The following is a 14,382-nucleotide window of genomic DNA, read 5'->3' on the forward strand; positions in this document are numbered from 1 at the left end:
TCTCATTGCATTTTACATTCTTAAATTTTTTTGTTTATACATTTTTTAATCTTTTCATTCCATGTGATTCATATCAAGATGTATACTTGTTCTGTTTAAAGCCAAAGCCATGTATATATCATTAGTCAAAAACATGAGAAGCAGGATGTTTTTTCTCATTCAATAAATTCACAAATATATCTGGCTATACGGTAACTTATTGCGGTGAATCAACTTTCTTCATGCAGTAAGATGGCCTGTCAAACATATGTTACTTACTGAAGTTTACGATGTTGGGCTTGCAGGGCATTAAAATGGTTACGAAAGCAGGTCTCAGCATCACATGAGGAAAGGAGATCAAAAGGGATGCGCGTCTCCTGGTAGTTATCAACAAAATGAGGAGTTGTTTTCCAGCTGTCGTTTTCGAAGCACACCTCCACAAAATACTCGTCAAAGTCTGGGTGTTGTCGTATCAGACGTTGACATGTTGTCCAACTGCAATATGAATCATATTTCATTTTACATTTTTTTTTTAATTTTCATTTTGTCTATTGGTAATGGTATACATAAAATCTAACAAACTATCATTATTTACTTCCTCTAAAATGTTCTTTTTGGGCACCTCATTCATACAAATCACTACACTTTTGTCCCCCAAAAAACCTACTTTATTCATCCATATGTGAACCAACTATTCCCCTAAATTTTGATAAAGGTAGTTAAAATTTCCCTCAAACCCTGAACAAGCCCAACTGCATTTCAATACCAAAGATTGGAAGGAAAATCCATAGCGGTTAGATGTCAAACCAGGGCAATGGAAACACATCTAGCTCCTGTAATCTACCCCACAACCCTAGACTATACTACACATATTCTGATCATCATGTCCATGACCCCAATATGAACTCTGACCTTTCTGTGATGGCAGTGAGGTCAGGAAGGAAGTGTTGGAGAACGTCCGGTAACTGTTGAAGATAGTGACTTTCCCTCCTGCGTATTTGTTCATCACACAAGTGCTTGATGTGTAATCGGAACAGTTTTCGAGCAGAGTCCGTTCCAAAATGCTCAATGTAGTGTAGGAAGTCGGACTCCTTTTCCAACTTTTTGCGTGACGGTGCCCACACTGCCTTGGGGTCAATAATGTTGGTTCGCAGAAGACTTCGGTAAGCCTCAGTGGCCACGTCCAGCAATTCCTTCCGCTGTCGCACAGCATCAGGGAACTGAACAATTTTTGGTCGAGCTTTAGTTTTGTCAATCATATGAGCAAGTGTTAAAAACGCCTGCTCCACATTCACATTTTCATGCGCAGACGTCCCGACAAGTGGGATGTTATTTTTGTACTCTCGTTTTGACAAAAGTCGTTCCACTTCCTTCACATAGCGTTCATTCGCCTCATCTGTTTTTGTTGTTACAACCAAAACAGGTTTCTTTGTTTTTATTGCACCATTTAACAACAACGTAACAAACTCCACTTGTTGCTCCAGTGTCCGTTGTTGAATTTGACTAACATCGAAACAACATATATAACCGTCAATATTAAGCTTTCCCTCTGGCATAAGTTTCTGCTCATATGCACTATCTGTTTCCATGCCTGTGAAAAGAAAAATCCATAAAATGAATTTAATCATGTACATTTATACAATACAATATTTAATATTTGTTTTCACATGTGAAAAAAAAAGAAATCAAGGTGAATTAAATATAATTTCTCATGTAGACACCTGAGGCAGTATGTCATATTAAACGACGGTAAAACGACGGACAGCTGTTATTTACGATAAAAATCTTCAAGTGCCTCTCAAAGAGTTATTGATTTTAAAATCACTGAAAGCTCATCTCACTCTGCAGTCTACTTATAACTTCAAACATCATCCCTGAACTTGTTGTCAGAAAATCAGTCCGGAGTCATGTATGTACTTTGCTAGATTATCGTACAAAACTGTACTGGTATACACCAAGTATATCAACTACTACAACATAGTGTTACTACTAATACACGAATTTTGTTTCGTGATTAGGAAGAGAAATCACAATATTACAAAGCTAGATTAAGGCAGCATTGTTTAAATCTTGATGATGTACAGTGTTCTACAGCAAGAACTTTTGCAGAAGCCTGTCATTTTGTTTTTATTATCAAAAGTAAATTAACTTCTAGTATTTCAAGTTGGATTTACCAATGACTATAACTATTAATAAGTCTTTCTATAAATCAATGAGACACAAAAGTACATAAATAGTTTTTTGTGTAATTTTATCAAATGTTAAAGTTTCTTTCATACTAAAACATTTTAAAGCCAAACATCTCTTTTTAGAGGATTTATGTTTTCAATAAGGATTTGTATTTATTGAGACTACATACACTGTTGAAATCTTTATTTTACCATTGACCTACCTAGTTGGTCTTTACATATATACATCAGCTTTTCTGCAGACTGAACCTTTGTAGCCACACAACGTTTGTAGTATGGATCTGTCCGCCCTGTCTTGAATGGCTGGAATGACACATCATCTATGAATTCACTCTGTTCTATGACGTTAAAAACGAAGTTGTTGCCATCGTCAGTCTTGGTAACCTCCCCCCAGTACAGGAAGTGGTCATTGTTTATCACACGCCCAGCAAAATCGCTTTGACTCAGTACCGAGATGTGGTCGGAGAAGTATTTGTCAGCGACGTAAGAGATGAAACGATTACACAGACATGACTTTCCCACTCCAACTGGTCCTTTATCCCTCTCCGTGCCGGACAGTCCAATAACACTGATGTTGAAAGTTCGATCCTCACCTTTCTTGGCCATTGTGATCTGTGATCGGTCAAAGCACAATATACAACACTGTCAAGTCTTAAAGAAAAGATTGCACATTTAATTATAAAAAGACATGATGAAATCTCTGATCACAAGGACCAAAGTATCGAGTTAGTGTTGTTGGGTTCAGATGTCATATTTGTACAGGGAACCTGCCATGGACTGGCTAGGTCCCGTAACCAATAAGGTCATTGGGTGCACTCTATCCCAGCACCACCAAACACAGATCACCCCATGGCGACACATTAGGTAATTATGCTGTAATAAATACAGACAAATTGACCAATCAATTCTACCATTAAATAGTGTTCCAAATTACTGGTATAATATAGCTGTTACCACAGCTAGATTGCTATGTTTCTTTTTCCTACATCTCACATGCTGGCCTGATGTTTCATAGTGTTCGAGTGTTTCTAATAGTGCCAACACCCTTAAACCAACACCTCTTCCCAGAACAATTCAAAACCTCCTTAAAACTCCTGTTTCTCTTTATCACTTATTGGTAGATCCATTCTTCAAACCTGAAATGACAAGATAAAACATTGGCTTAAATATCGACAATACAACTGGAGTATCTACCATTTAATTCTTAACATACTGGTAATATCAACCATCAAATTCTTGGCATATTATAGAAATTTAAATTATGTTAAATTATGCAAAATATACATATTCAAAATAGTACATTTATATCATTATCATTACAAACTGTAGTGTATCTGGCCCAAAGATCATGAGATCATTTTAGATTGGATTGTTGCTTATTTCAGCCAATCAAAATGATGTACATGTACTATATTGATGGTGATTTTTCTTTACATCCTCTAGCTCTGTAATAAGTCAACATGTAAGATTGTTTTCATGGTTCTGGGGGTCAGATGAATTGAAACACTGAAATTTGGCACAGGGCTTTGATACAACCATGCAAAAAAGAGTGAAACATAATGTGAAGACCAATTGCTAAGATCATTTATACATGTATTATGAACAATTAGTAATTATTGTGAGATTTGTAACAAAAAACTAAAAAACAGCAATTATGTCAAAAATTGCTACTTTTAATTAAGATAAACAATACAGTGACTTAAGGTTTCACTAAGACATCACTTTTTGTTAGAGAAATTCAGAGCCCAGACAACCTTCTGGCTAGCTCATTTAAGTTAATGTTCTGGATCATAAAGAAATGTGATAAGATCCTGTGACATATATATAAGACAGAATATCTTTCAAGTCCCTGTGATATAAAACAGTAGGTACAAGAACTGTACAAGATTAACAGTTGAGTAAGTGGTGTGGGTGGCCCCCACCATAAGAGTTTTTTTACATGTAATCCCCCTGTATATAGGATTGTTACAATACCGTTTATCACATTGTATGTGCTAAAGCCAAGTGCTCACTTAAAATTACTTCCTTGTTCACAAGAGAGCATATTTCCGGACTATATCCAGAGCTGAACATTCCGAGGCAGGAAAAACCAAGGATTTCAGTTAACTTTTTGAGGCATAATTACTGATAACCAGAAGCTTCACACTTAAACCGGATTATACTTAACCAGTATATATGCAATATCAACTTTAAAAGAAGATATAAATATTAACTTCAGAGCTAAGAAATCAGGGAATTGAATTAGAAATTTTAAAGGCCCACTACCTTTCCTGAGCAAAACATAAAGGTTTCTTAAAAACATTAATAGCATCAGAAAATATATACTGATGGCCTAAGATGTGCAATTACAACACCAAACATTTGCAAGATTTCCTCCGTAATATATGATAACAGTGGAGAGTCATTTCGCTGTTTTGCCATTTGGCTCAGTGATAGTCAACTACCGCGCGGTATATAGAACAACGGTGGGAAACATAAGACGACTTGTGTTATGAAAATTTACATTTTGTTTATTTTAATCAAATTGTTCAGATGGTGATGATATGGGTAGTATTATCGGTAAGTTAATAAATTTTGCGGCTCTACGATTTTATCGATCTTGTTTTACATTCCCATTTTAAAAATTAAAAGCCTTTTCGGAAAGGTAATGGGCCTTTAAGTGATATGATGAAAAACGATATTAATATTCACTCCCTGCAATAGTGGGAAAAACAGCAATGCACAAATGCCACAAAAAATAATTTACTTCTCACTTATTTTAATGTTTGTTGTCAGTTATTTATGCAATATGTTCAGTGATGCAAAAAGCCAGAGTTTCCAAAGAAAAAACATAGATCTGATAAATGCATGCAGGGTAAAACACGTTTATAATGAACATGCTTACAATGAATGAATGGTAATAACGTAGGAATTTTTGTTCCATATCAGAGTTCCTTTTGAATATCTGTGATATCTAATGAACTATATGCTTATTATAATGAAGAAATTTTGTTTTTTTTATATCTGTGTTTTACTGTACATGTACATACATTCCGAGACACCTGATTATGGTCATGTGGGCTTTAATTTTTGTAGAATGACACCTTCGATTTCACTACAGCATTTTAGACATAAAGTATTATCAAAATATAAAACATGAAGTATCAGGACAAGCATATGGCAGATAGAGCATTTGGGTCAAGTTTACTACGGATGGTACACAAAAAAGGAAGGAAGTATGATTCTAAGTGGGCAGTCAGTCGCATTAGACACAGACATGCACCTAAATGATTTAACACAAAAAGAGAGAGAGAGAAGGACGGATGAATGGTTTCTGTTAAAATGGCTACAACATGTACTAGGACACAGGCCAGCTGTGGTATATTGACAGTACCAGTAACCTGACCTATAAGTGATGTGTGTTGTGTTGTGAGTGACACCTCCAATCCCTTATATCAGTATGTCTTATATATACATGTACATGGTATTTTAAGTAATAGATCAAAGGTCATTTTCACCAACTGGTTACCTAACTGATGCACATCTTTTTGTAACATTTTCTTGCAGATATAGGTCTATTTGATTTCAAACTTCAAATGTGATGGCATGAAAATTTACTCTTCATTCAGACGTCAAGAGCAAATTTGGATTTTTCTTTGAAATGCAACTTTATTTTGGATGAATTCTTCTGCTATCATTAATACTTTTGGTATTTGCTTACTGCAGAATATGAAAAGCTTATAACAATTGGAACCAATTTTAGCATGAGAGTGTTTGGATGTGATGTTTTAAAATATCTTCAAAAACAAAAACAAAATTGTACTTTGTGTAATAATAAATATGCATTATCCATAAAAAGTAGCCCTTCACCATACATGTGCGTGCATCAATGAAAAGCCAAGCCTTATATATATCAAATAAATGATATATTATAGTACACAATACTTATGTATATATATTGTGTATATATTAATGAACCAAGAAGCCTTTTAGCTATCCACTGTAAGATAGTTTTTATCAATGAACACCTATCAGTTCACATCAGCGTATGTCAATGAAATACCGGCTGTCTACCTATTATATTCTACCATTACAATACTACAACCACTTAAAGACTGTGTATATACACCTGTACAATATAAACGTATTAGCAAAGTAACGGCCTGCCCAGTGACTAAAATTTATCAATGAAATACTAACACAATTGGCAAGATTCCCACTTCTTAGGTACAGAATAGCTTGTGTACTTATAAATCATTATATATGTATATGTGGTAACCATTCAATGGGAAAGTACTTTTGATTTTTTACTTACAAACTAATATACCAGACAAGTATTTAAAGTACTACAATTTTAAAATATTAAAGCATGAAACATGCATACTATTTTATTCCTTTCTATAATTACACAAAACAATTGCAGTAAAACATGTTTATAATTAACCTCTGGGGAACAACAAATTACTTTGTTATAAACATACGTATATTTTGTTATATCCATAAAAATCTTATTGGAATATTGGCAGGCAATGAAAAAATACTATGTTACACCCATGATTTCATTATATATGTGTGTTCATTATAAACATGTTCTACTGTACATAGACTTTATCCCCTTCAAATTCCTAATTCCCTATCAAACTTATATGTGTACTTTAATTACATCATTTGCAAGGCCCTACACAATAAAAGAAACTATTTATGTACCCATAGATTCTATTTTAAACTTTACCCAAGGCTACATTAGATACTGTATTCATCATCCCATGAACACTTCTGATGCTCCCATGAATCACCTGTATATATACATGTACATATATGGATGTTGACACATCAATGAAACTACATTAACCTTAGTACTGCTAGTAATATATTAACCTAAAGCTCTATCCCTACATCTACAAACAAATACATATGATTCATAATTAACGCACTTGGAGCTAGTCTGTCCTTATTTATGAAAAGTTCAAACTGGATTATCTGACAGCCAATATAAACGACTTTTACATTATTTGTGTTTATTGATTATACACCATATTTTTTTTGTTTACTTGACATGGTTTTTCAACGACTTTCAAATATTATCAATACATTTTATGAATCACCAGCTGTACATAAATACAATAAACTGTCTTCGTTATTTTTTCTACATCAACGTTTGACATTGACAAAAAAAGCACTGAAATGAATTAAATATGCAGAGATCTGTATCACTGTCAATATTGTTTTGTTGGCTCCACTACACCACCAAGTACTGATGAATATGAATCAATACAAAATGGATTTAACTGTCGGGAGGAAACGCGAAACAAGAATCCGATCTGCTTCAGTGAATCCCCAAGTGTTAAGGAACATATGCTTGCATACGCACGTACAGCATATAGTGTTAGGTGTTTACATTATACAAAACTAAAGACCATAAAAGCTGGTAGTATTTTACATTGAGACACATATAGGTGACAATGAGACACAGAGTGAGACTCAAGAGATAGCTTTGTCTTATGAACATTAAGACACCTATAAAGCTCTAAATGAAACACAAAACAGATAGCTTTTAATTATACACTAGCTATATATATATAGTCACAAAGATACTGAGACACAAACACACAGAAGTGAGACACCTAGCTCTAAATGAGACACAAACACACATTATATGGTGGAATTGAGACACCTACCTAGCTCCAAATAAGACAAAAAAAAGATTATATGATGAATGCGTGACATCTAGCTCCAAATGAGACACAAGCACACAAATTGTATGATGAAAGTGAGACATCTTGGAGCTTGCTCCAAATGAGACACAAACACACAGATTGTATGATGGAAGTAAGACATCCAGTTCCAAATGAAACACAAACACACAGATTGTATGATGGAAGTAAGACATCCAGTTCCAAATGAAACACAAACACACAGATTATATGGTTGAATTGAGGCACCTAGATAGCTTCAAATAAGAACCAAAAAAGATTACATGATGGAATTGAGACACCTAGCCCCAAATAAGACACAGACAAAGATTATATGATTGAAGTGAGACACCAAGCTGTAAATGAGACAAAACAGAAGAGTATATCATGGAATTGAGACATCTATATTGCTAGCTCCAAATGGGACACAAACACAGACGATATGATTAAAGTGAGACACCTAGCTCCAAATGAGACACAAACTCAGATTATATGATAGTGAGACACTAGGCTCAAAATAAGACACATACATGATATACTGTTAATATTACATATTCTTTAGACACATGTTCATACACCTTAATGAGACACACAGCAGAGACAGTGGTGTCTCATATTCATACACCACTATGAGACACACAGCAGAGTCACTGGTGTCTCATGTTTATACACCCCTATGAGAAACACAGCAGAGACATCTGTGTCTCATGTTCATACACCCCAATGAGACTCACAGCAGAGACAGTGGTGTCTCATTAATACACCCCAATGAGATACACAGCAGAGACACTGGTATCTCATGGTTATAAACCTCTATGAGACACACAGCATTGACAGTGGTGTCTCATGTTTATACATCCCTATGAGATACACAGCAGAGACACTGATGTCTCATGTCTATACACCCCTATGAGCCACACAGCAGAGACAGCGGTGTCTCATGTTCATACACCCCAATGAGACACACAGCAGAGACACTGGTGTCTCATTAATACACCCCTATGAGACCCACAGCAGAGACAGTGGTGTCTCATGTTCATACATCCCTATGAGACACACAGCAGAGACAGTGGTGTCTCATGTTTATTCACCCCAATGAGACACACAGCAGAGACAGTTGTGTCTCATGTTTATTCACCCCAATGAGACACACAGCAGAGACAGTGGTGTCCCATGTTTATACACCCTAATGAGACACACATAATGTATAAGTATAAAGAGCCAGTAAAAATCAATACATTGTGTACTACACATCATGTTGTGTCACTGTCAACTCACCACCACCACTACTACTACAGGCACGCGTACATACTCACACGTGCTAAATAACTGGAACAAAAGCCCTGGAATTATAACAGCGGCCAACAAATCGTCATCTGTACAATTAGTACGCTGATATCATCTCATATTCTACAAATTGTATTTATACAGTATGTTGTAAATATGTCATTATAGCATTACACCCAGTCGCTTTACATGTTGAGTCAACACATGAAGCAAGCCTCTAAAATTAGCTGCTTTCTATTATATATATGTGGATCTATATCTAAGAACTAATAGATTATAATTTTGGTTTTTTTACACACATTAATATATCATTACTAATTTATCTACATATAAATATGACATATGCAGTAAGTAGAAATCTCATATAGCACAGAAAAACTCAAATATTTTGTAATTTAGTTATTCATCTATAAAATATAATGAAGTAAAATCTAAATTTTGATTTTATCTTTTAGTTTCCTATCCATTTCTGTCTTTGCAGCAATTTATCATTCATGGTGCTATATAGCTAGCTAAAATATGTTAAAATCTGGATACAAGCTTTAATTTGAAAATGACAATTTTAAATTTAAGTATCTATATGTATAGACCAACTGCAACCTTAAGCCAGATCTTGATCTAGATCTTCCATGCATATTGACATGTAGACTCAGCTAGGTTTAGAGAGAAGAAGGAGAAAAGCCAGAGTACCCAGAGATAACACCACCTACCATAGTATATATATATATATATATGGCCAGTTCCTGACAATTTTTTGTGTGTGGACCTAAATCTCAGACCCAGAGATGGAGGGCTATATCACATTGAACACCATAAACCACTTGTCTATATAGCCCTTCAGCTTATGAATGAACTTTTCATTAATTGACAACTAACATATAGATTTCTTTGCCTCAATTTAGCATATGATTCATACACTTGGCTTTTATTGTTGAAATCTGTTAATGATGTTCATGTTGCTGCCTGTACTACGACTACGCATATAGAGGCATATTATTTTTATCTAGAATCCAATATTTGGTCAATATACTAATCTGTTGATTCCATTGTTCAGCCCTCTCTTTGGTTTGGTATTAGTTTATCACTGATTACCATATTGCCACTAATTATTTAACACACTAATGGAGATATATTATCTTCCTGGCCAAAGATATACACACAATACCAATAAACCATGACCTGTAACCTATACTTACACCAGTGCTAGACTGTTGATTCATCAAGTACTGTACATCCGTATATTTTATGTCTCGTTTTTATGTACATGTTTATGCTATAAGGTTACAGCTGCAAAGATTTACAATCAAAGTTAATTATTCACTCAATATGCTTAAATTAAGAGACCATCTTTGTATAAAGACATTTGTTCAATAAGATCACTTATTCAGATTCTTAAATGGGGAATTATAACAGATGCATTATCTATAAAGACCAGCCGCATTGGTTTTAAAGACATTTTTATTTGTCCTTATGTGGTGTTTATAGCCAGGTTTGACTATATATATATATACATATATATACAGTGGTTTTTTTTATTTTTTAGACAATGTTCATCTACTTTTTTCAAGACAATGAAAATCTACTTTTTTTTTCAAAGTTAAAAATCATCATAAAAATATTTGATTAATCTGTTTCCTAAATTGCATTTTTGTTTTTTTCCTTCTTTCCATTTTCATTTTTCCTAATCAACAGTCAGGTTGTTTTAAGCATTCACAAATTACACCATTGCAATGGAAGGTCAGGAGTAACATTATGACATGACATAAATATATACACATATATATGTTTTCGAGCCTCCATGATCAGGCAGGTCTAACCTCTGATCTTTTCACATCTATGCCCGGGATCGAACTCCAGCCAGCTAAGCAAAAGGTAAGTATCTTACCTTGTATACCACCCAATCACCAGTTTACATATCACACATAGAACAAAACAAACCCTTAGATTTTATCAAAACACTATGACTTCTCTGGATCCATGTGAAGTCCTGTATAATCTAATTGTTCAATAAAAAGGAAAATAATCAATTTTTCAAATTCAGTATTTTTGTAAACATTCATGACTACATATTACACCAGGTTATCACGTTAGTTCGAATGATAAAGCGTGCTTAGATGTAATGACAATATCAACATTAAATTGCATGTGCTTATAAATAATTTCTGATTCATTGAAACTGTTTATAGTACTGTCCTAATGCAGCTGTTGATGTGGTTAACATGTATGATTGTGATATAGAGCAATGATATACCCACTGTCAGATAGATACAGGCCACTGCTACGTCTCATAATATGAATAATAGAGTGTATCATATACAATACATTGTATAATATACAAAATGTCTATATGTTCAACCAATAATGAGATCACATTATCTCAGTAACTACTTCTAATAGATCACACAACAGAGGTCAGCACAAAAATACATGTATCATTTATATATGGTGTTCAGAAGTTCTGGTTACATTATATTAATGATTAGATCAGTGAGGACAAACATAAAAGCTAAGATTTCCAGTGTTTGCATTACACTCGCCGTGAATCATATCCATATAAGCACAGAAAATAAAAAGGACGTCAATTTTTTTGGCTGTCAACCCATTCAAATTATACAGAGGGACCCCATTTTATCTAAAAAGGATCCCAATTAGGAATCGAGGCACCCATGGCAGTGCAAACCCTGATTTCATATATCCTAAATGGTATATATATGGTGGTCAGTGATGGGTGACATGCATGTGGAGCGAATTAAAGCTATGTATGGTAATCAGTGATGGGTGGCATGGAGGTTATCTATGGTGGTCAGTGATGGGTTACATAGATGTTATCTATGGTGGTCAGTGAAGGGTGACATGGAAGTTATCTATGGTGGTCAGTGATGGGTGACATGGAAGTTATCTATGGTGGTCAGTGATGGGTGACATGGAGGTTATCTATGGTGGTCAGTGATGGGTGACATGGAGGTTATCTATGGTGGTCAATGATGGGTGACATGGAGGTTATCTATGGTGGTCAGTGAAGGGTGACATGGAGGTTATCTATGGTGATCAGTGAAGGGTGACATGGATGTTATCTATGGTGGTCAGTGATGGGTGACATGGATGTTATCTATGGTGGTCAGTGATGGGTGACATGGAGGTTATCTATGGTGGTCAGTGATGGGTGACATGGAGGTTATCTATGGTGGTCAGTGATGGGTGACATGGAGGTTATCTATGGTGGTCAGTGATGGGTGACATGGAGGTTATCTATGGTGATCAGTGAAAGCTGACATGGATGTTATCTATGGTGGTCAGTGAAAGCTGACATGGATGTTATCTATGGTGGTCAATGATGGGTGACATGGAGGTTATCTATGGTGGTCAGTGATGGGTGACATGGAGGTTATCTATGGTGATCAGTGAAAGCTGACATGGATGTTATCTATGGTGGTCAGTGATGGGTGACATGGAGGTTATCTATGGTGGTCAGTGATGGGTGACATGGAGGTTATCTATGGTGGTCAGTAAAGGATGACATTGGGGCTATCTATAGTGGCAGTGAAGGGTGACATAGATGTTATCTATGGTGATCAGTGATGGGTGACATGGATGTTATCTATGGTGATCAGTGATGGGTGACATGGATGTTATCTATGGTGGTCAGTGATGGGTGACATGGATGTTACCTATGGTGGTCAGTGATGGGTGACATGGATGTTACCTATGGTGGTCAGTGATGGATGACATGGATGTTATCTATGGTGGTCAGTGATGGGTGACATGGATGTTATCTATGGTTATCTTCAGTGATGGATGACATGAAAGTTACCTATGGTGGTCAGTGATGGGTGACATGGATGTTACCTATGGTGGTCAATGATGGATGACATGGATGTTATCTATGGTGATCAGTGATGGGTGACATGGATGTTATCTATGGTGATCAGTGAAGGGTGACATGGATGTTATCTATGGTGGTCAGTGATGGATGACATGGAGGTTATCTATGGTGGTCAGTGATGGGTGACATGGAGGTTATCTATGGTGATCAGTGAAGGGTGACATGGATGTTATCTATGGTGATCAGTGATGGGTGACATGGGTGTTATAAATGGTGGTCAGTGATGGGTGACATGGGTGTTATATATGGTGGTCAGTGATGGGTGACATGGAGGTTATCTATGGTGATCAGTGAAGGGTGACATAGATGTTATCTATGGTGGTCAGTGAAGGGTGACATGGAGGTTATCTATGGTGATCAGTGAAGGGTGACATGGATGTTATCTATGGTGGTCAGTGATGGGTGACATGGAGTTTATCTATGGTGGTCAGTGATGGGTGACAATGTGACATTTTTTTCATTTATATGACATGTACACTATCAAATGGACAAGCTTCAGGGTTTCTGGTATCTAACAACATACTGTCAGAGTAAGTAGCTGCCTCGACTGAATCCTGATGATCAGTTATGGCCATTAAAGAGGATGGATTTTTTACCTTTAAAATTCCATAGGTCTTCGAAGTGTTTGAGCACAGAAGTTAAGGAGTTTGGTTTTGCTTATATTAGTTTAACGTCCTATTAACAGCCAAGGTCATGGAAGGATGTGCCAGGTTTGTTGATGGAGGAAAGCCAGAATACCCAGGCAGAGAAAAACCACCGACTAGTGGTCAGTACCTGGCAACTGCCCCACATGGGATTTGAACTCACCACCCAAAGGTGAAGGGCCTGTGGTAATATGCTGATACATCTTAACCACTATATAAATATTATATAGCATGGATATTTCATAAAAGACCTAAAGGAGACAATAATAATGTAGCAGCCAGACTGGGGTACGAACTTCACACCTTCAAACACAAGCCAGATGTTCAAGCAATTGAGCTACCTGCATGTTTCCAATGCCAGTCCAATACGATTGTTTTGTGATCCTAAAACAATGTGGGTATTGGGCAAAGTACATTTTACCATCAATTAGAATCCCACCATCCGATTATTATGACCATATGTACATCATTTGACATAATTTTTGTGACATCATAATCACTAGGAGGTGGGACTAATAGAAGGTAAATCACATTTTTTCTACAGCGTTTTGGGATCTAGAAACTCTTGTATATCACCACATTTCAGATCCCCTCTTTCTCTAAATGTTCATCCCTGGAGATACAACTGCTCACTAGTTTGCTAATTATACCCTAATAATTATATAAGTATAGAGAACTTCTACGTGTCATAATCATGATGTCTCACTGATTGAACTACGTATACCCTG

At 35.8% G+C, this 14,382-nt stretch overlaps 1 protein-coding gene across 1 annotated transcript in view; it reads right to left on the minus strand.

Moving 5' to 3' along the window:
• LOC138329310 (rho GTPase-activating protein 190-like) overlaps positions 1 to 14,382 on the minus strand; it is a 52,082-nt gene that overhangs the window by 35,425 nt on the left and 2,275 nt on the right. The window contains 3 exon segments of the mRNA XM_069276213.1: positions 259 to 474; positions 892 to 1,570; positions 2,372 to 3,304. Of these exon segments, the coding sequence (XP_069132314.1) occupies positions 259 to 474; positions 892 to 1,570; positions 2,372 to 2,774 (1,298 nt within the window). The 5' untranslated portion in view covers positions 2,775 to 3,304.

This window comes from Argopecten irradians, chromosome 8 (genome assembly GCF_041381155.1).
Source record: "Argopecten irradians isolate NY chromosome 8, Ai_NY, whole genome shotgun sequence".
Lineage (NCBI taxonomy): Eukaryota > Metazoa > Mollusca > Bivalvia > Pectinida > Pectinidae > Argopecten > Argopecten irradians.